The sequence below is a fragment of the Mytilus trossulus genome, chromosome 14 (assembly GCF_036588685.1).
Source record: "Mytilus trossulus isolate FHL-02 chromosome 14, PNRI_Mtr1.1.1.hap1, whole genome shotgun sequence".
Classification (NCBI taxonomy): domain Eukaryota; kingdom Metazoa; phylum Mollusca; class Bivalvia; order Mytilida; family Mytilidae; genus Mytilus; species Mytilus trossulus.
The window spans coordinates 72,407,141-72,434,197 of record NC_086386.1 but is presented as its reverse complement, the minus strand read 5'-3'; the positions used below and the strand labels follow the sequence as shown (position 1 = coordinate 72,434,197).

The 27,057-nt window shown below is 32.7% G+C and overlaps 1 protein-coding gene across 1 annotated transcript in view; it reads right to left on the bottom strand.

The window, feature by feature from the left end:
* Positions 1–26,402, bottom strand: part of LOC134696559 (periostin-like) — a 39,272-nt gene extending 12,870 nt beyond the window's left edge. The window contains exons 1-2 of the mRNA XM_063558414.1: positions 26,155–26,402; positions 8,645–8,822 (exon numbers count right to left, since the gene is read on the bottom strand). Coding sequence (XP_063414484.1) covers positions 8,645–8,820 — 176 coding nt within the window. The 5' untranslated portion in view covers positions 8,821–8,822; positions 26,155–26,402. The remainder of the gene's footprint in view (positions 1–8,644; positions 8,823–26,154) is intronic.
* Positions 26,403–27,057: the final 655 nt, after the last annotated feature.

The following is a 27,057-nucleotide window of genomic DNA, read 5'->3' as shown; positions in this document are numbered from 1 at the left end:
TTAATTTTGTCTTCAATATCGTCTGTTTACAATGACTGAATACACCATACATAGCTGACCTACTTTCATTACGGTATCCAAGAAACGGATCCAATCACTGTAACCTTGACCCCTGGTCATAAGGTCAAGGTCAGATGAACCCTATCAATGGATATATAAATTTTAAGTGTTGTAAGGAACCCGTCAAATTTAATTATCTCATTACTCATATTAAGCGCAAAACAATTTTGATGTTTTTTCAAGTAGTCGCTAATCCATAAAAATGAGGTCAAGGACAGTAGACATATAATAGACGGAAACTACGTAACATAAGTTACATCCATTCAAGAAATGTAGGCTCCAGGTATTTTGCCTTCTGAAATATGAAACATTGGGTCATGAATATGTGTGTTTGAACTTTTGATTTAACCATTTGAATAGTGACTATCCGTTCCCGAGTTCGGAGTTCAGAATTTTTGTGATTTTACTTTTTTTTTATATACAAATACTTAAAGCTGCCAACGAATTATAATTAAGATGTATTGCATTCTGTGACAAAGTCGAAGGCGAGAAATCCTTCTGATGTGAATTAGTAGCAGAGACATGCGGTATGGGCTTTGCACATTGTTTGAGGCCATACAGTGACCTATATTTGTAAACGTCTATGTAATTTGGTCTCTGTTGGAGATTTGTATCATTTGCAATTATACCATATCTACTTACTTTTATAAATATACATACAAAACAATTGCATTATATGCCTTTGGTACAGTGGCAACTGTTCAATGTTGAATTAAGAAGGTAATTTGTATATATAATGAACTTCTTATCTGGTGCAGATCATTCAATTAAATTTAAGTGAAGGTTTGGAAATTTCCCTTCATGTTCAATTGCACATTTTGTGGTCAAATTAACACTTGTTTTTTTTTTACAGTATTGGATTATATAACAATCTACAACATGGTAATGTATTACTAAATGTGCATGCAGTATATATGCTGTTGCACAACATAATGATATATCAGGACAGGTGCTCTTTGTTACTTACAGTAAAATATACAAAGTGTACTAAATAACTGAGAAAACATAGTTTATATTGTGACATGACGGTATTCTGGTATAGAATATGTTTATGATTCATTGGATGGCAGCTTGTATATAATTCGGTAACAGAATTCTAAAAATCCTATCAACCAGCCCGTTACCACTGGTAATATGCTTTGAAAGGGAGAAAAGTAACCATATCCGTCCCCTCCTTTTATTTCTAAACTAAAAAGGTGTGTGATGTACGGGACAGTCTCAGAGACTAAGAAAAGCGTCACATGCACTTGTCTCAGGCCCCCCTTTTATACCTTAATATGTTAATATGTTACAGTAAGGTATACATGTATATAGGATTGTTTTCTGAGACAAGTGCATGTGTAAAGCGGTGATAGAATAAAGTTTGATAATTGTGTAGAGTGCAGAAGACTCCCTGATGAGAAACGAAAGAAAGGAGAAAGGACGAAAAATAGGAGAAAAGGGGAAAATAAACTCATATAAAAAAGATGTGGCAAGATTGTTAATAAGACAACTCTCCACAAGCGACCAAATAAAAGAGAAGTTGACAACTATAGGTCATCGTACAGCCTTCAATAATGAGCAAAGCTTTTACTGCAAAGTTAGCTTTGAAAGTTCTCGATATGAAACAATGTAAAACAATGCAAATGAGAATACTAACGGCCTAATTTATGCACAAAAATATGAACGAAAAACAATATCTTGCACATCTACAAAAGCCACCTACTGAATTGCAGGCTTCTGATCTGGGACAGGCATATAAGACATAATGTGGAGGGGTTGTATATACCTCATAAAACTAATAATTAAGTTTTCGTGGAATTCATGATTCCTTTAGTCTAAAAAAATCAAAATAGAATTACTACACATGACGACATAATCTTTTAATTATTTATTTTAGCTCAATTTAACAACATACGTATATTTCATTTCTGTTAACCAGTTTATTAATGAAATAATCGCATGTGAATGTGTAATGATAATTAATAACCATTCTAGCTGCTCCACCCAACTGACACCAGATCACACAATACCTTATCTTTCCCTTTACATTACAATAAGTACAAAAAGATTACCCTATTAAATTAATGGGAGTTTTAAAAAACATTTAAAGAAATTAGTCTTTGAACAATAACTAAATGGCCGAAATGATTAGTCGAACCATCCCCAGTTTTTTATGACCAATGTTTGACCTTGTTGCAATTATGATCAAAGATGAATTTATCTTTTTAAGTAAGATTATGTTCATTTTATGGCCGCTACTTGCTCCCCATGATTAAATCATGAACACAATTTCAAATCTAGACCACCTATATGCATTTATGTTAGACAGTAGAATAATGAAATCTTAATATTTGAAATACTTCTGTAAGTAAGTATGGTTGTCGTTTGTTTATGCGCTACATATTGTTTTTTCGTCCATTTTTTGTACATAAATAAATCCGTTAGTTTTTCTCGTTTGAATTGTTTTACATTGTAATTTTGGGACCTTTTATAGCTGACTATGCGGTGTGATCTTTGCTCATTGTTTAAGGCCTTACGCTAACCTATAGTTAAAATTGAGAATGGAAATGGGGAATGTGTCAAAGAGACAACAACCCGACCATAGAAATAACAACAGCAGAAGGTCACTAACAGGTCTTCAATGTAGCGAGAAATTTCCGCACCCGGAGGCGTCTTTCAGCTGGCCCCTCAACAAATATATACTAGTTCATTGATAATGAACGCCATACTAATATCCAAAGTTGTTAATTTCTGTGTCATTTTGGTAACTTGTGGAGAGTTGTCTTATTGCCAATTCATGATACCACATCTTCTTTTTTATATGTGAGAGAGAAAATGAGAAAGAGAGATAAATTCAATAATCTCTTAGATTTCTTTTAAAAAGAGCGGAGAGAGTTCCAATACACTTATATAAAAATGACAGTGTTTAAAAAGTTACACAAGGATGACTTTATCCGGAGACAAAGGACTTTTTATAAAACATATTGAATTATTAAAAGTATAACTATCACTGTCAATAAGTTGATACCAGATGCAGGTGTGCGAACGTGGTATGGATCTTCATAAACACAGTGTACATACATGTATGGCTCATGCAAATACTCAGTTTACATGTTTCACTACAAACGCTGTCTAATATATCCCTCCTCCGAGTTTCCCCTTTTAAAAATCCTGGATCCGCATCTGAATACGCAAAGTGCATTTTCCTATTTCAAATATCACCATCGTCGTTTGCGTTTGTTATTCGGCTAAAAGGCCATAGTATTTGGTTAACTAACTGTACGTTAGTGCACAAAAATAAACTTAACACCCTTTTAATCAAACAATTTTGTACGCCTGATTATTTTTCCATTCATAAAAACTTGTTCAAACTATTACGATAAAATCATATTCATATAATTATCATAAATCTTGTAAATACAAACAACTATATATCTATTCATCGGTCACAAGACTGAAACAGGGGTCGTAATAAATTATTTGTCAACAAAAACACGATATAACTGCAAATTGGGCCGTTTGAAACAAAAAACCTCAATATCGCACCATCTTAAACTTAACACCACGTAAAACAATTCAAATTCAATCTTTTGAAGAAATCAACCCCATTTATTCAGAATATCAAGTTTCCAAATTCAAGAGGGTCTGCATAAGAAATAACCTTTTTTTTAGATTTCAAACTGATATTAACGGACGATTTTTCCGAACACCTTTCATTGATAAGAACAACAAAACACCACTTTACACTTAATTAACAAAACCATAGTTATGCAAATACACAATATCTTTCTGAGTGCAACATTTTGTTATTTGTTAACTTGATATCGAGATTAGAGATATATCGATATCATTTGATCTTTTTCTTCATTTCCGTTTTTAAAATATGAGTCATAATGGTCTGGTTTCTTATATGCCTGTTTCCAACATTGTCTACATGCACGCTCTAAGTCGGATTGTTATTATGAGATCATGTGAACTCGCACTCTCCCGAGGTTTGATCCTCTAAACCACTATACTATACTATACACAAAATTACTTAATTCCGAGGAATATTCAAATCGGAAAGTCAATAATCTAATTGCAAAATCAAATGATAAAACACTTCACACAAATGGACAACAACTGTCATATTCCTGACTTGGAACAGGCAAATGTAGAAAATGGTGGATTGAAACTGGTTTTATAGCGCTAAGCCGCTAACCCTCTCTCGAATGTGTTGGTCCTCTTATATGTTTTCCTGTTAGTATATGTTTATGCAGCAATAAATAAATTTGGTGTATTTACTGTCTTCTGATTGGTTAAAATTATTAGTTTTATTTTCAATGTTGTCAATTTTTATGGCGACACGCCCACTCTGACGTTGTATATTCATACGCCAACTTGTGTGTACGTTGTTATTGTTTTAATATAATTAATATAAAAAGTTCTTTGAGCCTTATTTTTGATAGAAATTTATTTATAATTAATGGCAATAATTTATTTTGATTTTATTGAACCATAAAACTAATTTTTGACTCTTCACATTTTACATAATCCGCTTCGCGGATTATTCAATGTGAAGAGTCAAAAATTAGTTTTATGGTTCAATAAATTCAAAATAAATAATAGCCATTCATTAAATGTCATTAATTGATTGGAGCAAAACCAGCCATGGCAGTCAACTGCATATTGCATTGGTACCATTCAGGACTATTACTACTAGCACAATATTTATGCACTTATATAGAAGTCCCTTGTAACTTATACTACATAACACAGGTGCTCCCATAATTGTTACAGATGCTTACAACATACACCAAACATTGGTTTAATAACATTCAACCAGATGTGTTACGGAGTTTGTGTAAAAAAGTATAAAAGAGTCATATAATACAATCAGATGTAAAAACAAGCTCACTTTGCGTAAGACGTCCGCCTTTTATTATAAACGTGAATGTTCCCTCTATGATAGGAAACATTACGATTTAATACACCCTATATATAACAGGTACCGGCCATCAGAACTGCAGATACAGATCAGCATCTGCTTTACATGATGGAAGAATCCATTGTATTGCTATATGCTATAGGAACCGCAGACAAAAGTCTGCTGGACAGAATAGCAAATTTTATTCTTTTGATAGCAATTCGGGAACGGAAATCCGAATGTTTTTGCCGGAGTGATAGCTGACAAAAGGAAGCATCTTATAAATAAGATGTTGTATAAGAGCCAATTAGACAACAACCCAATTCACAATGTCTAAAAGACACTTATAGTTCAAAGAACGACCTTCAATACGGAGCATTGACTCTCACCGAACAACACAGCTGTACAGTCCCCCAACATGACTAGAACAGGAAAATCAACTTAGTACATTCTGTTTCATGTGGGAAACAGGCGTTTTCATTTAGACCTAAGTGCAATCTAACACATTTCAACAGAGCAATGAAAATATATTTTACATTAAATTTAAACTTAGAAGTAATCGGATTAAAGATAAAATACATTTTTTAAAGTTTTTGCCATTTGTTCTCGTTTAAGTTTTAAAAGGTTTTAATTGTCCGGAAGTCCTTTCATCCAATTTATTTACATCTCCTCGGCAAATCCTTGTTAATGGGACACCAATGGTCATGAATTCGTCATAATACGGTACATGCGGTAGTTGTGAAGTCGCACTCAATCTATCCATTAATTATCGCAGACGGACCCAGTTAACAACTATAATTATAGATCACTACTACACAGGCAAAATTTGCTCACGTGAATTTCAAATGAATCTCACATGAAATTCACGTGAAAAATTTCATGTGAGATTCACCTAAAACGAGCTTATACATGTTACTGACGTGAAACTTTTCATGTGAGTTTCACGTGAATTGAGATTCACATGATTCTCACGTGAAAAATTTCACATGAATTTCACGTGAACTTTTCCAAAAAAAATATTGGTATTTTTCATGATTTTACTTAACTTTAAAAATTTAGATGTTGTTTTGAATACCTTATTTTAAAAATTCATGTGAATTTCACGTGAACAAATTTCATGTAATTTTCATGTGAAGTTCACGTGAATTTCACATGAGATTCATGTGATACTCACATAAACTGATTTCACGCAAGTTTCACGTATAAGCTCGTTTGAGGTGAAATTCACGTGAAATTGAATTTCACGTGAGATTCTCATGAATTTAAATCCGTCTGATTAATTGTCAAAACAATTAACGAAAAATAAGTATGGTATACAGCATCACACGACGACCACTGAATTACGGAAAACTTGTATGACCATTAACTATAATAGTGTAAGACTAGAGTTTTAAGACCAGTAACGATCTTTGAACAAGACATTTTGATTCAACACACAAAACCAAGCCTATCCAACAGGAGGTACATGTCAATTTTCAAAAATACGCATGTCAACTATTAATTAGATTATTTCCTAAAAGTCTTATGAATTTCAATGAGCTCATTGACTCGAAGTATGATTGGCAGATTTGACAGAGACATGTTTTAATGATAATAAACGATTTTTATTTTGTCAAACAAAGAAAGCAAGTGACTGAGCTCATTTTTAGAACGACGCGATTCTGCGCATGCTGTGCTTATGCTTACATTCGATGATATCTCAGAACAGAATGTGCGTTCAATTCTGATGTCAGCAGCTTTTTCTGAAAAATATATGGTGTATTGTAGGTGCATGCGGATCCAGGAGTTTGAAAGTTTTTTTTAGCCTATTTACGTTTGGACCATACTTGGTAAAAGTATATACATGCAATTATCATATACGTAGCTCAATAAGGCTCCCCTAAATCTGCCTCTGTATTGAGATCAAAAATTTATTAGAAAAATGAAGGTTATACTTTTACATTTTCTTGATAATAATATATTATTATGTTACCCATTGAAAAAACTACTCCAATCTCGCCAATCTATGCGGGCATTGCCTTTTAAAAATTATTTACTTGTTTAATTCTGCAATCAATGCTTTGTGGTTCTTTGAACTTATAACAATATACCCCTTCAATATTGTGTTTCTGGTTTCAAATGAAATTAATTTAAACATAGAAGAAACAAGGCCAAGAAGTTATTTTACACAGAATAGAAAAAAGATCAAAAACTTATTTAACAAATCTGAAATCAGCTGCTCAACATTTGTTAAGTATGAAGTATTTATTTAACCCTCTTGACCCAGTGCTATTAAAAGATCAAAAAGAAAATATTGTATCTCCATAATTGTTATTTGTTCGCTTTAAGTACCTTACTGTAGAAAGCGATATTTTCCTACCGTTAGGCTTTGGTAGTCTAGTTTTGACAGTTATTGTAATTCTGATTAGAATAACTTTATAGTATTGGTTATAACTATCATTTTAGGCATACTTTTTTTTTTACAAAAACATGTTTTTTTGTTTATGTATTGAACTGTAATAAAGTTATGCTGACTTTTCATCTAAGCATTTTTTAGTTAACGGAGCTATTTTTAAAGAAAACTTACATTGAATCTATATTCACACGTGCTTCTAGTATTTTTGATTCCAATTTAAGCAATGGTAATGTATACAGAACAGAATAACTTAAGATGTATAGTTTAACATGTTTTCCCCTTTAACATAACAAATTGCTCTAATTGAAATTTCCACTCGGAAATCGTTGTACATGTATCATACCGAATTATTTCGCATCAGTCTAAGGGCCAGTCTTGTTACGCTCCTCATTGGAGCATGGAGCCACATTTTGGTAGCATGCTTTACATCAATTGAAATTTCAGCTTGTAAACCCCTTCATTAGAGCATAATTATGATGGTTTCACACCAATCGGAGTTGCAGCCTATAGTATAACCTCATTGGAGCGTACATTAAATTTGAAAATCAGTCTTTTTTTCTTTTCAGAAGAATTGGAAACTCGTCGGGACTCTATCATAGGCTGTATTATAATATTGCCTTATGCAGCGTGATTGTTGTTTCATTACCATACCCATGGTGCGAAGATACTTACTATACAATTCATTGGTCTAACAAGAAAGCTTTCGCATCAATCGAAGTTTTAGCCTAGTAGCCCCCGTATTGGAGCATACATAACATTTAACAAGCATTTGGGTTACATCAATCGAAGACTAAGCATATACACACCCTCTGCATACAGTTACATTTACAAGCATACCTTTGTGTCGATATAACATTCAACATAGTAACCCTTCATTGAAACATACAGCCAAATTTTACAAGCATGCTTTAACGCCAACTCAACACATATCCGAGGCGCTTGAGTAAAGTTTTTCGATATTGTATTTGTCATTGTTTGCACAAAATATATATTTTTATATGTTGCATACTTAAACACTAGTTTGTATTCCATTTTTGAGGGAATTTAATAATTTACATACCGTGAATCCTTTATTTTATCATGAATGAAGAGGAGCAATAACACAAGACCGCAATCGGTGTTAGTAAATTCGGAATCGGATCTCCACGGAGGATTATGCTCCGTGGGAATCGGATTCAGATTTTATTGTCCAACCGTTTCACGCGGTCTCGGTCTCGTGTAGTTGCTCCTCGAAATTATAAGATATATCTGCGGATATCGTATCTAGAAACCCTGTATGTACCAAAATATGAAAGACTCACCCAGAATCTGGTTGGTCACCCATCATGGCGTCGTCTGTTATCTGACGTATAGACCGAATATTTCTCAGTTTAGAATACTGATAGTAGGGACTGTAAGTGTGATAATTGTAGTTTTTTCTGCTGGTCACCAGACTCAAGACGAGGCTCCAAGACAGGAAGTTGATAATGCAGTCCATTTCTAAAAGAAGAAAAAAGAAAAAAATACAAGAATGAAAAACACACACTAAAATGGTTCACCATATTATATCTGATTATTACACGATACTTGGAGAAAGTGGAACATTTCATTGACCGATGAAAGTAAAAACGAAAAATTGCTTTCAAAATCTGAAGCAATGTAATCCAAGCATTTTGTCATAATTGTTATTTCTAAACTAAGATTGTGGTACCATATACTGAAAGTTTTTAAAATGCTTAAACAAACTATGCCAAGACTGACCACTGCTTTTAGTTATATCAAATGCGTCAAGTGAAACTTCAGGATCCAAAGACAAAGTATGATGCTTTATGTTTTGTTATGAAGTTTATCGTCAAATGAAATTAAATTCTAAGATCTCTGGAAAAGTTTGATGTCTGACAGTTTTCTTTAATCTAAATGTTTCAATTACAGAAAGAGACATCACAAAAACGAAACAGCTAATTAAAACATCAAATATATCAGAAAAACTCACTTGGCGTTTGTGGTTGCACGAAAATGCATACTCAGCACATACGCAAGCTTTGTGTCAATAAAAAAACTACTATTAAGATATATAATTATCTTGAAGTTGTTTAGATCTAAATCTTCAAAGCTATGTGCAATAAATTCTCGTTATCTGTATGTAGTAAATGTAATACAACCTCTTAACAACCTAATTATTACATATTTTATTGACTCAGACATGCTAAACCTAATTTTGTTGTCAAAATTCCTCTTTTTTTATAAAGCTGCTGGGAATGAAAACGGCGGATACCTCACATACCGAAGGAAATATCTACTAATAAAAAGATGGATTTCTTTGGTCAATGGCCAACCGCATTAGCCACTTGAATTTGCAACAAATTGATGGCTCTTAATCTGTAACAAAATGGGAATTAATTTCTCTTCAATTGCGGCCGCCGAGTTCAAGCGCGTTTACTGAACAACGTTTTCCTATTACAGACAACATAAAAATACCGCCAAAATTCCTGACTTAGTATGTGAATCCGAAACTACAATTATCGTAACGTGATTCCATGCTAATTTTAGAAAAATAATTGACAGATGTACTGAATGAGATTGTCTTGCCATTATTTTGCAGCTAGTAAGTGTAAAAGAATTGTCAATCAATGCCGACATTAATATCGTAAAAACAAGTCACTATCAATCAGATATGTTGTTCTTTGTGATTTCTGATAACGAAATTACACTTGTGTTTTCAAACTGATTGTGACTGACGGTTATTACATGGATACCACGCGGTAACAAGTTCAACTAAACTTTAATATATATGTTTCACATCGAACTTTCATCTACACAAACCCCAGATCTTCTTTAATCGAAATTGGCAGTGCTCTTAAATATTCAGTTTCCTATTTCTATCGTTCCCCTTGTTTCCATTGTAAAAGTCTCCTTTTCGAACGTCTAAATCTTTGCTAAACGTTTAATCGTACATTTTAGACTAATTATTAATTTAGTGTGAAGTGTTCATCGCTTATTACTATCCCGTAAAAAGAAAAATATCAAATATACTGAACTTCAAACAAAATTAAAATCTTAAAATCCCTTATCAAATGTCAAAATCAAAAGCTCATACACTTCAAACGAATCAAATAGCTGTCATATTCCTTACTTGCCAAATTGGTACAAGCATTTCCTGAAGAAGAAAATATTGGATTAATCCTAATTTTATAGCTGGCTTAACCTCTTACTTGATTGATAGTCGCATGAAATTCCATTATGTTGACAACAATGCGTGAGCAAAAGAAAAAGTCGCAATAGGTAAAAATGTCAAAAATAGGGGTACAGCAGTCGATATTGTGTTATAATTTTAATTACTATAAAGAAACAAATCTGTCAACAAAGAAAAGCAAAATAGCATACAGCCAAATTACATAACCAAAATATATATCCACAAAATGACCACAGAACAACAAGACATTTGCGGGATGCATAAGTACCGAGCCACGCCAAAATGAATATTACCAAAAATGGACTCAACAGCCAGGGTTGATAATTGGCAAAGACAAATAAAGGACACCATAACGCATTAGTATGATGGAAAAAAACGCGAGTATCTAAAATCTATACTTCAAGATCAGCATGTAATATTTGTAAAATGAAATGGAAAATTTATCTGAAGGGTTTATATTTAGTATCTTCCGACCTTTTATTTTTACAAAAAGGACGAGAATTTCTATGCGATATTATAAATAGATGGACAGACAAAATGCTTTAAGAAATCTCTGACAGAAACAAACTCATCTGCACCGAGATGGAATTATTGCATGGCTGAATAAGGCGTTATGATGTTCTTTTATTTGTCTTTGCCAATTATCAACCCTGGCTGTTTAGTCCATTTTTGAATAAGATAATAATAAGATTATCAGCTGGAAATAGAAAAAAACCCAAGGCTACAAAATCTTCTAAGTGATCCAGCAGCAATAAAGTTGTCTGTGAAAGCCATTTCAACGTCTACATTCATAAGACAAACAAATCCTTATTACACGGTATTCAGTCAAGACAAAATTCTTTACTATGACTGTGTGAGACTCTCGTGGGTAGTCGTTCATCCCTTAATATAGTACTGTGTAGACTAAGTATAGTACGAATGTAGTATTACATTTTAAAATTTAGTATTAATTGCATATCTTCAACAGTAACAAATAAGTGAATGCATAACTTATGTAGCCTTGCTACGAATAAAAGCAAGATGAACGCTTGTTCTCACAGTTATGAGTTTATAAATCAGATGGGCGCGTCAACACTTTATAGCATCGCTTTGCACGGCGGTATATAGGTCATTTTCGGACATTACGAACCCCCTTAATATAGCTGTAGATTACTAGAATTGTAACCTGTTCATGCTTTTTCTAAATGTTTCATATGACGTATACCGTGCACCATAAAACAGGGGCGACGGTCAACCCCATCCCCATTAAATCGGGGAAAAAATCTTTTTTACCTTAACCGTTACAGGATTATAGTACAAAGTGTCTGCATTGTTAATTTTCATTGTTTATATGTAAACTGTATATCATGTATGGCCCATATGGGCGTCAAGTGTTTTTCAATAAAGTTATTAAAAGTTAAAACATTTCCCCTGGCCTCAAATACTGCCAAACATCCTTTTATTCAAAGGACTACTATACCGATGGTCGCATGAGAAGTGACACCTGGTTTAATTGTCCCTCGTAAATATAAAACCTCAACAGTGTAGTGTAGCTTTTAAGTATACATATTAACCTTGCTACTGAAACAATCTTATTGAAATTGCAACACTGGAGAGCGGGCATGCTATCAAATGTTACTTGTAGTCGTCTCAAGTGAGACACTTATATTATGATTTATTCAATTATAAAATGTATTTGAGCAATAACAAGTATAACAATCTACCATATATACTTTTGTCATGCGAATTTTGTCTGTAATAAACAAAATCTTCAAATCAATCACATTTCATATCCATGCAATGACGACTAATGATAAATTTAAAATTAATTTTAAAATTGAACGATAGATATATTAAAAGATAAAAGTAACTTTTGATTCATGGTTTTCTAAATGAGTTTAACCGCACTGTACTTTATAAACTTGATTGGTAAAATGCATGACTGATTTTGGTCTACTGATCTAATCCTGTTTTTACTGTTGACACATAAAAACATGGGGAAAAGTTAAATTGTACCGATTGGCTTTCATTTTACTTCTTTCAGTTGCTCTTAATTGACCGAGTTCCAGAATGGCATATCACAATGTAGGTAACTGTCGAACAATTATATACTCCAGAGTCAAATGTCGGTGGTATGAAACAAGTCTAGGGCAAGGCCTCTGATACATTTTGAACAGCAAGCATACTAATCAATTTATATGCAGCTATTTATTACCACAGACAGCTGATAGCCGTGATTTCAAAACAACCACCTATTGGGTAACACCTCGTGTTTTAAATAGCATAGAACAAGATTATTCCATGTCAGTGTTACAGGTGGCAAAAGATCAAAGGATGTGTAATTAGCATATCATTCCATGTTTATCAGGTACAACATTCTCCACGGTGTTAACATGTATTGTAACATGCATTTTAACATGCAAAGTGAAATGTTTAGGCTTCAAGAGTTACGCCTATGTGTAGAGTAGTATGAACATTTGCAAATACCTTCTACGTCATCATCTGGTCTGAGGTTGACTGTTGTGTCTTTGGCAAACATACCACATCTGCTTATTTTATGAATAATAAGTTCCAAAGCTTTAAGTTTTTCATTTTGAATTACACGACATTTTTCGGGTTGGTTTTGTGCGTAAAAAGAGTAAAAGATAAATGTATAGTAAACAACCGTCTCCTTGATGCTTAAACCATATCAGGAGTACAAGAATCGCAATACATTCGAAAATCACGACCGATGGATGTTAAACGCTTTGATGCAAATTCAGTTATTATATATATTTCCCAAACAAATTTATGTGTGTCCTCTTTTTTTTTCTTTTACTAGCTTTTATTTACAGACACTATGTATCCTTTTTTCTGCTTTCTTCAATGTTAATGCTATGTTACCTCCATTTTGTATTTTTCACCATGATTTGTTATTATTTTTTATACGCACCCCATTATCGAGTAGTATTCTCAACATAACCTTTTCATCCCTTTTACTCTATTATAGTTTTTGTTTTTGTCTAGTATATTCTCTATTCTATATATTTGGAACAGTTACCCCACTGAGTCTTATTTTTATTCGTTATCTCGTGGTCTATTTTTATCCATTGTTTTCTATATATTTATACATTTGCATTCCATTATTCTAATATTCTTATATTTTCGAACCCCGTTTTGATACATATTTGTTATTTTTTGTCCATTTCACTCTATTCTCTATGTTTTTACTCCGAATTATCTATTCCGTTATAATTACATTATATGTATGTTTCATTATAATACGTTATTCTGATGGGCTAACTGCACATCACATGTTATTCCGTAAGCAATTGCATGAGACAATAACATTTTGTTACGGCCAGAAATCGCCTTTAAATTGTAGCCAACAAAAGACACAAATCAATAGTAAAATTTAACAATATTTATTATACAAAAGTTTACAAGAAGTATTTTACAAATATAAATGTTAACTTAACTGTCAAAATATGAGTCCACTCTTTTATCTGTATCCGGAAATCTTTCGGAATCCAATCTGAATATTATGTTCACTACTAAGGTCACAATCTAGTATGATGTTGTTTGTAGAATAAAAGTGTCAATCCAAATGCTGTGAATACTAATGCCTATCAATGTCTATGTCCAAGTTTAATTATGAGAGTTTAACTTTAGTGTCTGTATATATAGTGTTGTCATGGAAAGTTCTAGAACACTCTATAATGGAACATTGTGGAAAATCCTGGAAAGTTACAACGGAAGTTTCTGGAATAACGTAGAAGTTTAAATTGCGCATCTTTTATAAGGATCATTCTAGAAAGTTCCAATCATTCTGTGATTGTTCCAGTGATTCCTTAACTGCACAGTTATATAATAATTTGGTAAACAACTATCAGGCCATTCAACACAAATTAGGCCAACATAAATAAACATAATCATTACAATATCATAACAATTTATCATTCATGATAGCACGTGGTCCCACAATAAAGTGCACAGGTGAATTAAATAAAACTTGATAAAAATCGTGTTTTCATGATCCTAGCTAAAAAAAATGTAATTATAAGTATTGAATGCTTCTTTTTGTAACTTTATAGGGTTGTAAAAGCGTTGATCGTGCGTACATTTTTAGAATGAAGCGCTATACAAAATATACTTCGGTCAACGCTTTCACACCCCAATAAATTTACAAAAAGAAGCATTCAATTCTTAAAATAATACCATCCAGACCATAATATTAGAGTGCAAGTCTTTCTACAGGAAAAACCTCTTACCAGTTTCAACTAACATTTGTCTTCATTAACATGGAAAACAGCATGACATTAAAGGTTAATGAGGTTTTAATTAAAAACCGAGTTCCGTTTGAGGTCACACAGATAAAATACTAATTGTATAAGTTTTAAAGGATTTACAGACTGCCTTAAGTTTCTAGCTTAAGATATTTTATTTTTGATCACATTATCAACAGGGGCAAACATATTGCAGATTAACTTGTTTCAGATTTTATTCAGTTTAACTTTAACTTTTCATTTTATAAATACATCGTAAAAAGAAGAATTAAACTATTAATAAAAAGTTTTCAGAATATTTAGACGAGGGGATCTCTTGATTTAAAGATTACATAAGTTTAGCACAAAATTTCATATTCGAGAGCAAATTATCAACAGGAAAAAAAAATGCTTCAGCTTAACTAGTTTTAGTTTTGAATAAGTTTAGTTAACTTTTCACATGAAAACAGCGTAAACAAAAGAGGCTAAGTGTAAAAATGTAAAATTCATGTAATATTACATCAATTAAAGATATAATAGATATACATGTATTCTAGAGCAAACTATCAACAGAGGGAAACTTAACAAGTTTCAATTTAATATCAGTTTAATTAATGTTTTAACAGCCTAAAGATAAGAATAGTGTGTAAAATTCTTAAAAGAGGGGGCAGGTCGTCATTCGGGACGTCGGGATCGGGTGTTTTTAAGCTCGGGATTTCGAGTTTGACCCTTTCGAATTTCAGGATGTCGGGATTTTTTTTGTTTTTAAATTCGGGACCTCGGGTTTTTCCTGCTTTTAAGGCCTGGGATTTCTGGAAAAGTTTGATGTCTGACAGTTTTCTTTAATCTAAATGTTTCAATTACAGAAAGAGACATCACAAAAACGAAACAGCTAATTAAAACATCAAATATATCAGAAAAACTCACTTGGCGTTTGTGGTTGCACGAAAATGCATACTCAGCACATACGCAAGCTTTGTGTCAATAAAAAAACTACTATTAAGATATATAATTATCTTGAAGTTGTTTAGATCTAAATCTTCAAAGCTATGTGCAATAAATTCTCGTTATCTGTATGTAGTAAATGTAATACAACCTCTTAACAACCTAATTATTACATATTTTATTGACTCAGACATGCTAAACCTAATTTTGTTGTCAAAATTCCTCTTTTTTTATAAAGCTGCTGGGAATGAAAACGGCGGATACCTCACATACCGAAGGAAATATCTACTAATAAAAAGATGGATTTCTTTGGTCAATGGCCAACCGCATTAGCCACTTGAATTTGCAACAAATTGATGGCTCTTAATCTGTAACAAAATGGGAATTAATTTCTCTTCAATTGCGGCCGCCGAGTTCAAGCGCGTTTACTGAACAACGTTTTCCTATTACAGACAACATAAAAATACCGCCAAAATTCCTGACTTAGTATGTGAATCCGAAACTACAATTATCGTAACGTGATTCCATGCTAATTTTAGAAAAATAATTGACAGATGTACTGAATGAGATTGTCTTGCCATTATTTTGCAGCTAGTAAGTGTAAAAGAATTGTCAATCAATGCCGACATTAATATCGTAAAAACAAGTCACTATCAATCAGATATGTTGTTCTTTGTGATTTCTGATAACGAAATTACACTTGTGTTTTCAAACTGATTGTGACTGACGGTTATTACATGGATACCACGCGGTAACAAGTTCAACTAAACTTTAATATATATGTTTCACATCGAACTTTCATCTACACAAACCCCAGATCTTCTTTAATCGAAATTGGCAGTGCTCTTAAATATTCAGTTTCCTATTTCTATCGTTCCCCTTGTTTCCATTGTAAAAGTCTCCTTTTCGAACGTCTAAATCTTTGCTAAACGTTTAATCGTACATTTTAGACTAATTATTAATTTAGTGTGAAGTGTTCATCGCTTATTACTATCCCGTAAAAAGAAAAATATCAAATATACTGAACTTCAAACAAAATTAAAATCTTAAAATCCCTTATCAAATGTCAAAATCAAAAGCTCATACACTTCAAACGAATCAAATAGCTGTCATATTCCTTACTTGCCAAATTGGTACAAGCATTTCCTGAAGAAGAAAATATTGGATTAATCCTAATTTTATAGCTGGCTTAACCTCTTACTTGATTGATAGTCGCATGAAATTCCATTATGTTGACAACAATGCGTGAGCAAAAGAAAAAGTCGCAATAGGTAAAAATGTCAAAAATAGGGGTACAGCAGTCGATATTGTGTTATAATTTTAATTACTATAAAGAAACAAATCTGTCAACAAAGAAAAGCAAAATAGCATACAGCCAAATTACATAACCAAAATATATATCCACAAAATGACCACAGAACAACAAGACATTTGCGGGATGCATAAGTACCGAGCCACGCCAAAATGAATATTACCAAAAATGGACTCAACAGCCAGGGTTGATAATTGGCAAAGACAAATAAAGGACACCATAACGCATTAGTATGATGGAAAAAAACGCGAGTATCTAAAATCTATACTTCAAGATCAGCATGTAATATTTGTAAAATGAAATGGAAAATTTATCTGAAGGGTTTATATTTAGTATCTTCCGACCTTTTATTTTTACAAAAAGGACGAGAATTTCTATGCGATATTATAAATAGATGGACAGACAAAATGCTTTAAGAAATCTCTGACAGAAACAAACTCATCTGCACCGAGATGGAATTATTGCATGGCTGAATAAGGCGTTATGATGTTCTTTTATTTGTCTTTGCCAATTATCAACCCTGGCTGTTTAGTCCATTTTTGAATAAGATAATAATAAGATTATCAGCTGGAAATAGAAAAAAACCCAAGGCTACAAAATCTTCTAAGTGATCCAGCAGCAATAAAGTTGTCTGTGAAAGCCATTTCAACGTCTACATTCATAAGACAAACAAATCCTTATTACACGGTATTCAGTCAAGACAAAATTCTTTACTATGACTGTGTGAGACTCTCGTGGGTAGTCGTTCATCCCTTAATATAGTACTGTGTAGACTAAGTATAGTACGAATGTAGTATTACATTTTAAAATTTAGTATTAATTGCATATCTTCAACAGTAACAAATAAGTGAATGCATAACTTATGTAGCCTTGCTACGAATAAAAGCAAGATGAACGCTTGTTCTCACAGTTATGAGTTTATAAATCAGATGGGCGCGTCAACACTTTATAGCATCGCTTTGCACGGCGGTATATAGGTCATTTTCGGACATTACGAACCCCCTTAATATAGCTGTAGATTACTAGAATTGTAACCTGTTCATGCTTTTTCTAAATGTTTCATATGACGTATACCGTGCACCATAAAACAGGGGCGACGGTCAACCCCATCCCCATTAAATCGGGGAAAAAATCTTTTTTACCTTAACCGTTACAGGATTATAGTACAAAGTGTCTGCATTGTTAATTTTCATTGTTTATATGTAAACTGTATATCATGTATGGCCCATATGGGCGTCAAGTGTTTTTCAATAAAGTTATTAAAAGTTAAAACATTTCCCCTGGCCTCAAATACTGCCAAACATCCTTTTATTCAAAGGACTACTATACCGATGGTCGCATGAGAAGTGACACCTGGTTTAATTGTCCCTCGTAAATATAAAACCTCAACAGTGTAGTGTAGCTTTTAAGTATACATATTAACCTTGCTACTGAAACAATCTTATTGAAATTGCAACACTGGAGAGCGGGCATGCTATCAAATGTTACTTGTAGTCGTCTCAAGTGAGACACTTATATTATGATTTATTCAATTATAAAATGTATTTGAGCAATAACAAGTATAACAATCTACCATATATACTTTTGTCATGCGAATTTTGTCTGTAATAAACAAAATCTTCAAATCAATCACATTTCATATCCATGCAATGACGACTAATGATAAATTTAAAATTAATTTTAAAATTGAACGATAGATATATTAAAAGATAAAAGTAACTTTTGATTCATGGTTTTCTAAATGAGTTTAACCGCACTGTACTTTATAAACTTGATTGGTAAAATGCATGACTGATTTTGGTCTACTGATCTAATCCTGTTTTTACTGTTGACACATAAAAACATGGGGAAAAGTTAAATTGTACCGATTGGCTTTCATTTTACTTCTTTCAGTTGCTCTTAATTGACCGAGTTCCAGAATGGCATATCACAATGTAGGTAACTGTCGAACAATTATATACTCCAGAGTCAAATGTCGGTGGTATGAAACAAGTCTAGGGCAAGGCCTCTGATACATTTTGAACAGCAAGCATACTAATCAATTTATATGCAGCTATTTATTACCACAGACAGCTGATAGCCGTGATTTCAAAACAACCACCTATTGGGTAACACCTCGTGTTTTAAATAGCATAGAACAAGATTATTCCATGTCAGTGTTACAGGTGGCAAAAGATCAAAGGATGTGTAATTAGCATATCATTCCATGTTTATCAGGTACAACATTCTCCACGGTGTTAACATGTATTGTAACATGCATTTTAACATGCAAAGTGAAATGTTTAGGCTTCAAGAGTTACGCCTATGTGTAGAGTAGTATGAACATTTGCAAATACCTTCTACGTCATCATCTGGTCTGAGGTTGACTGTTGTGTCTTTGGCAAACATACCACATCTGCTTATTTTATGAATAATAAGTTCCAAAGCTTTAAGTTTTTCATTTTGAATTACACGACATTTTTCGGGTTGGTTTTGTGCGTAAAAAGAGTAAAAGATAAATGTATAGTAAACAACCGTCTCCTTGATGCTTAAACCATATCAGGAGTACAAGAATCGCAATACATTCGAAAATCACGACCGATGGATGTTAAACGCTTTGATGCAAATTCAGTTATTATATATATTTCCCAAACAAATTTATGTGTGTCCTCTTTTTTTTTCTTTTACTAGCTTTTATTTACAGACACTATGTATCCTTTTTTCTGCTTTCTTCAATGTTAATGCTATGTTACCTCCATTTTGTATTTTTCACCATGATTTGTTATTATTTTTTATACGCACCCCATTATCGAGTAGTATTCTCAACATAACCTTTTCATCCCTTTTACTCTATTATAGTTTTTGTTTTTGTCTAGTATATTCTCTATTCTATATATTTGGAACAGTTACCCCACTGAGTCTTATTTTTATTCGTTATCTCGTGGTCTATTTTTATCCATTGTTTTCTATATATTTATACATTTGCATTCCATTATTCTAATATTCTTATATTTTCGAACCCCGTTTTGATACATATTTGTTATTTTTTGTCCATTTCACTCTATTCTCTATGTTTTTACTCCGAATTATCTATTCCGTTATAATTACATTATATGTATGTTTCATTATAATACGTTATTCTGATGGGCTAACTGCACATCACATGTTATTCCGTAAGCAATTGCATGAGACAATAACATTTTGTTACGGCCAGAAATCGCCTTTAAATTGTAGCCAACAAAAGACACAAATCAATAGTAAAATTTAACAATATTTATTATACAAAAGTTTACAAGAAGTATTTTACAAATATAAATGTTAACTTAACTGTCAAAATATGAGTCCACTCTTTTATCTGTATCCGGAAATCTTTCGGAATCCAATCTGAATATTATGTTCACTACTAAGGTCACAATCTAGTATGATGTTGTTTGTAGAATAAAAGTGTCAATCCAAATGCTGTGAATACTAATGCCTATCAATGTCTATGTCCAAGTTTAATTATGAGAGTTTAACTTTAGTGTCTGTATATATAGTGTTGTCATGGAAAGTTCTAGAACACTCTATAATGGAACATTGTGGAAAATCCTGGAAAGTTACAACGGAAGTTTCTGGAATAACGTAGAAGTTTAAATTGCGCATCTTTTATAAGGATCATTCTAGAAAGTTCCAATCATTCTGTGATTGTTCCAGTGATTCCTTAACTGCACAGTTATATAATAATTTGGTAAACAACTATCAGGCCATTCAACACAAATTAGGCCAACATAAATAAACATAATCATTACAATATCATAACAATTTATCATTCATGATAGCACGTGGTCCCACAATAAAGTGCACAGGTGAATTAAATAAAACTTGATAAAAATCGTGTTTTCATGATCCTAGCTAAAAAAAATGTAATTATAAGTATTGAATGCTTCTTTTTGTAACTTTATAGGGTTGTAAAAGCGTTGATCGTGCGTACATTTTTAGAATGAAGCGCTATACAAAATATACTTCGGTCAACGCTTTCACACCCCAATAAATTTACAAAAAGAAGCATTCAATTCTTAAAATAATACCATCCAGACCATAATATTAGAGTGCAAGTCTTTCTACAGGAAAAACCTCTTACCAGTTTCAACTAACATTTGTCTTCATTAACATGGAAAACAGCATGACATTAAAGGTTAATGAGGTTTTAATTAAAAACCGAGTTCCGTTTGAGGTCACACAGATAAAATACTAATTGTATAAGTTTTAAAGGATTTACAGACTGCCTTAAGTTTCTAGCTTAAGATATTTTATTTTTGATCACATTATCAACAGGGGCAAACATATTGCAGATTAACTTGTTTCAGATTTTATTCAGTTTAACTTTAACTTTTCATTTTATAAATACATCGTAAAAAGAAGAATTAAACTATTAATAAAAAGTTTTCAGAATATTTAGACGAGGGGATCTCTTGATTTAAAGATTACATAAGTTTAGCACAAAATTTCATATTCGAGAGCAAATTATCAACAGGAAAAAAAAATGCTTCAGCTTAACTAGTTTTAGTTTTGAATAAGTTTAGTTAACTTTTCACATGAAAACAGCGTAAACAAAAGAGGCTAAGTGTAAAAATGTAAAATTCATGTAATATTACATCAATTAAAGATATAATAGATATACATGTATTCTAGAGCAAACTATCAACAGAGGGAAACTTAACAAGTTTCAATTTAATATCAGTTTAATTAATGTTTTAACAGCCTAAAGATAAGAATAGTGTGTAAAATTCTTAAAAGAGGGGGCAGGTCGTCATTCGGGACGTCGGGATCGGGTGTTTTTAAGCTCGGGATTTCGAGTTTGACCCTTTCGAATTTCAGGATGTCGGGATTTTTTTTGTTTTTAAATTCGGGACCTCGGGTTTTTCCTGCTTTTAAGGCCTGGGATTTCGGGATTAGGACCCCCGATCCTCCTTAAAATATTAAACGAGAGACTCATGAGCTGAAGAAAGTTTAGCGGTGCTTAAAATAATTATTCTCTCCAACCCTAATTTATACTCTTTTCATTTTTTATCACGATGATTTTGTAAGAATATAGACGTCATTTTTGGTATCCTGTAAAACCATTTGTTTTATCATTTAAAAGAATGCAATACGTTAAAGTGAAGAACCAGACCATTTGAAATTAAATTCTTGGTCAGTAATAAAAGAAGAAATTAAGATTTTGATACCAAAGCTGATTCAGCAAGTACCTGTAAGTGCACAATTCACATAATATTCTTCTCTTAGATCTTAACAACATCTTAAGATGTTCCTAATTTTATGGCTATTTTATGTTAAACAACGCATGTTTTAATTGGACATTTTTATGAGGTATATCAATGTTATGCTATTGCCAGATTTTTATGTCTCATGCACGTGCTTCTGAGAAACCCATTTATACATTTCAAATCAAGATATCTTAATACTGTCTTTTATTTTGTGTGTAACTGTTTTAAGATTTCGATTTTTTTTCCTAAATCAGATTATCCTATACTCCAATTAAACTAGATGTTGTACGACTTTAAATAAGTCGACTATACCCTCCAGAGACCATCTGGTGTCAACTTTAACAACTAAAGGTCGTCGCAAGGCCTCGCATAACAAGCAAATATACCATAGAGTAACATATTATAAAAGGCCCCGACATGACAAAATGTATAATTCAATCCAAACGATATCCCAAATTTATGTACAAAACAATAAACAAAAAGCAAACATGGTATACAACAACCAACATCAACCAATGAAATAAAAGTAACCTTTTGATGCTTATGGCATTTAGGAAAATGGAATACGTAACTGAATATTATGATTGATTGATTGTAGGTTGCCTTATGTTCAGTGACAAATATTTAACGCATTTTCAGGTCGAGATCAAATTAAACAGATGGTGTAGGGAATGAAAGTCAGGAAAATGTGGACTTTATCTGGAAAACGAGAGTATTGTATTAAATAGGAGGAAAGTACGGCCTTGCAACAGGCCACCCCAAAGAGTCGTTGAAGGGTTCTGTACGAGCATGGCCTTTTTTTCAACACGAAGTATCAGATTCTGACCGGACGTGGCTGCGTACTTGTATATCCCGCACAGCCAAACGGACGACTCACTTTAGCAAGAGTATGACTGCCGGCCGGAAGAGAACAAAGATTAACTCTCCGGGTGCGGGAATTTCTCGCTGCATTGAGAAGCTATAGGTGACCTTCTGCTGTTGTCTTTTCTGTGGTCGGGTTGTTGTCTCTTTGATACATTCCTCATTCCCATTCTCAATTTCATTATAATTCTATTCCCCAGTCACCCTTGCGGATTTAAGGGGTCGAACTCGAAAAAATTGCTTATACTGAAGATATCGTGTAAATTGTACAGTGTTTCTATAATTTCGTAACTAACCCCTTTTATGACTTTATACGAGGTATATTGTTTAAACGGATTTCCATATCGATTAAGCCAATTTATTACATGATCTAAGTAGAATTTCTGAGACATTCATCTAAGGCAAAGTTGTCCCAAGCCTACAATTTAGTAGTTGTCGTTGGTTCACGTCTGTCATACATGTACTTGTTTTTCGTAAATTATTTTGTAATAAATTAAGCCGTTTGTTTTTTCACATGAAATGTATCATATTTTTTCCTACCGGAGCCTTTTATAGCCGTTTATTTGGTATGGTTTTTTTTTCTCATTGATGATGAAGACCAAACGGTTGACTATTATTTCTTACATCCACTTAATTTGATAATTTAATGGATAGTTGTCTCATTTGAAATCGTACTTACTTTCATATTTGGTGGCACAGGCACTTGTCTCAGAAAAAAAAATCCTGTTAAATTAAGGTACATAGGAAATATTTTTCTGAGACAAGCGCCTTTGTTTGTAGGTCACATTGGAAATTATACACATGTCCTCATTTTCATATTTGGTGGATTATAATTCGGACGCACCAAGTGTTGTTCTCATTTAATTTTTATTCGCAAAACATATTACACAGCATATATAAACCTCGACGCACATTTCATGAATAAATAATTACATTAGATGTATGTTTCATTATAATACGTTATTCTGATTGGCTAATTGCACATCACATGTTATTCCGTAAGCAATTGCATGAGACAATAATATTTCATTCATGATGACACGAGGTCCCACAATAAAGTGCATAGGTGAATTTAAAAATTAAACTTCATGAAAATCGTGTTTTTATAATCCTAGCTAAAAAATGTAATTATAAGTATTGAATGCTTCTTTTTGTAACTTTATAGGGTTGTAAAAGCGTTGACCGTGCGTACATTTTTAGAATGAAGCGCTTCCGCGCTTCATACAAAATGTACTTCGGTCAACGCTTTTACACCCCAATAAATTTACAAAAAGAAGCATTCAATTCTTAAATGAAGACGTCTGGTGCAACATTTAATGTTTATTCTACTTTGTAAATTATCTAATCGCTCTATGATATGTACATTTTTTTAATTCATCAGTCAGTACGATAATTGAAAATACTTCAACTATTTAATCATACTGTCAAAATGATTGCATAATAAGAAATTGCCAAGTCAGCATATCCTTTCAGAAAGGTATACTGGAAATGTCTGTTACAGCTAACCGTAAAACCTGGTTAAACCGCATGCCATTTTTGTTTTCTATTTGTGCAGCTGTATCACGTCTGTTAAATAGCATAGAATTGTTTAAGTGTTCCAACCATCTTTTGGTATTCGCGTTAGCCTGTACAACCTACGTGCGGAAGATCATCATTCAAAAGATATAGTACTTTGTATACATATGAAGAACACGGCATTTATGAGTAACTGTAACTAATTAGACTAGTGAACCCCCTTTTTAACGATAAATGCTTTTGAAAAGGGGCATCTGGCTGGAACTTCCCTACCCCCACATCTCGTTATAAAAATGGCTGGATCATCCAGTGAAACGGTCAACATTAAGTCTAAATCAGATTGTCCTTAGTGTGAGTCAGGCAGTATGCATGTTTACCCTCTCATATTCTATCATAATGTATGAGCGGTCCATCGTTTAAGTTGGATATACAAATATGGTTACCAGGAACCCCCTCGATCCGGCGATAGACACATTCTTGAAAAGAATGTCTGTCTGGCTGTAAGCTTTTTCTTAAATACGCAATCACGTCAGGCCTAACATATTACGTTAATTGAATCCGGTGCATGAAGTAGAGAGAGTGTATGGACTCCACAAGATAAAGACCCCTTGTACGATCTGTATGTTGGGTATAGAGTGCTTGTTACAAGGCAAAATTCGAAATATATTTCATTCATTCTTTTTTCCAACATCGCTGTAACTTAATTTTATTTGTAAATTTGTTCTTATCGTGAATATGAAGGAAATATTTGCCACTGAACATTAAGCAATTACAAACCTAACGATCAATAATAATTCCAATTAGGAATCGATGTGCCCTGATTACGAGTACATGTGAGTTTGCCGGTGCAGGTCATGCAAGTATTTGTCCATCACATCATATCGTTTTCTTGGTCCATACATTTGTACAGTGGCGTAGAACCTTCGAGATTTTTATACTGTCATAATAGTTCGGTCCATAATGTTTAGATTGTATTTTTTTCTCTTTTTGTTCAACTACAAATGACATTATAACTGACCGGTAAACATTTTAGTATTTCTTTAAAATCACATTCCCATTGGTAAAGAATATTCAGCAAATGCAAAACATCGTACTTTCAAATGACCAGTACACCCCGCCAATTAATACATTGCAACGTCGCTTTTTTTATTTATGTCAAGTCCCTATTTGACATTCGGGGACATATCATACAAAAATATCAAGAGCGCTTTGTTTTAACATGGTGAAATAATTTTCTCAATACTTTAACACTTACATGAAAAAGCAAGATACCGATTCAAAGGAAACGGCGTCGAAATAGGAAAGACAAATGGATGAAACTATGAAAATGGTTTTTCTTTCAAACTATACTTTGCTACACCTTTTTGCAATTTTTACTTTACTTTGAAAGGAAAATACTGCATTTGTCGCCAAAATGGAATTTTACTGAATTGTATCCCAATGTTCAAAATATTATCCCCCTCTACTTATTTACGTTTTTCGAATAATTTCTAGTATAGGGAACAGCGAATTCCCCACCTCGCTTTATATTTAATGGTAGGATCCTAATTTAACATACCTGGTAAAATTTTCGACAGTTTCAGTCCACAAAGAACAAAAATCAACTAAATTCACTATTTCACTATTGATTCCAATTTAAAAGTACTCCAATTGGGAAAAAAATCAATAAAATCCACTTGTTTTTTATTTGTCCACGTGCACAAAATTTTCATTCATAAGTATCTGCAAAAACTATTAACTATATAACTTCGAATGCCTTCTGTGTAACTCTCACATACTTTTATTTCAGTGATATATATGTTTTTTTTACTACACTGCGCGAGTCATTTAAAACACAGTGCGATATGATACGGGACGAAGGCCATTCAAAAATATATTCTTTGTTTCGCATGCGTTTTGTTACCAATATACTGCAAATAAAAATCAAATGAAAGATTTTATAACATCATTAAGGAGGAAATGTGGTAGTTACAAAAACAATTATGATTAAAATTATTGTAAAAGGTCATACAAAGGCCGTCATTTTGTTTGAGTTGATATAATTTTCTTATTTATTATAATGCCTTTATCCATAATGATGGCAATAAACAAACATATTTGATCATATTTTGGATGTCATAAATATAGAAATGTTGCATTTTTTTCATTATTACATATTTTCAAATATGATTCCAGGTTACCTAGATACGATGAAAGAATTAACCTTTTATATAAAAAAAAAAAGGTAAAGAAAGTTTAGTTCAGTTTGCGAAAAGCCGAAATAAAAATGATAGATCATAGAAATTCTTCAATCAATGGATTTGTGACTTATTTGTACTTATTTGCCACACGTTCATTTTATTATGGATCGACATTCTCTATGCTACAAGTAGTTGTCGTGGTGAATAACTAAGCCGAAAGCTTGGCATTACAAAAACTGTCATCTATACTTGGACTTCTAAATTCTATTACACGTATCATT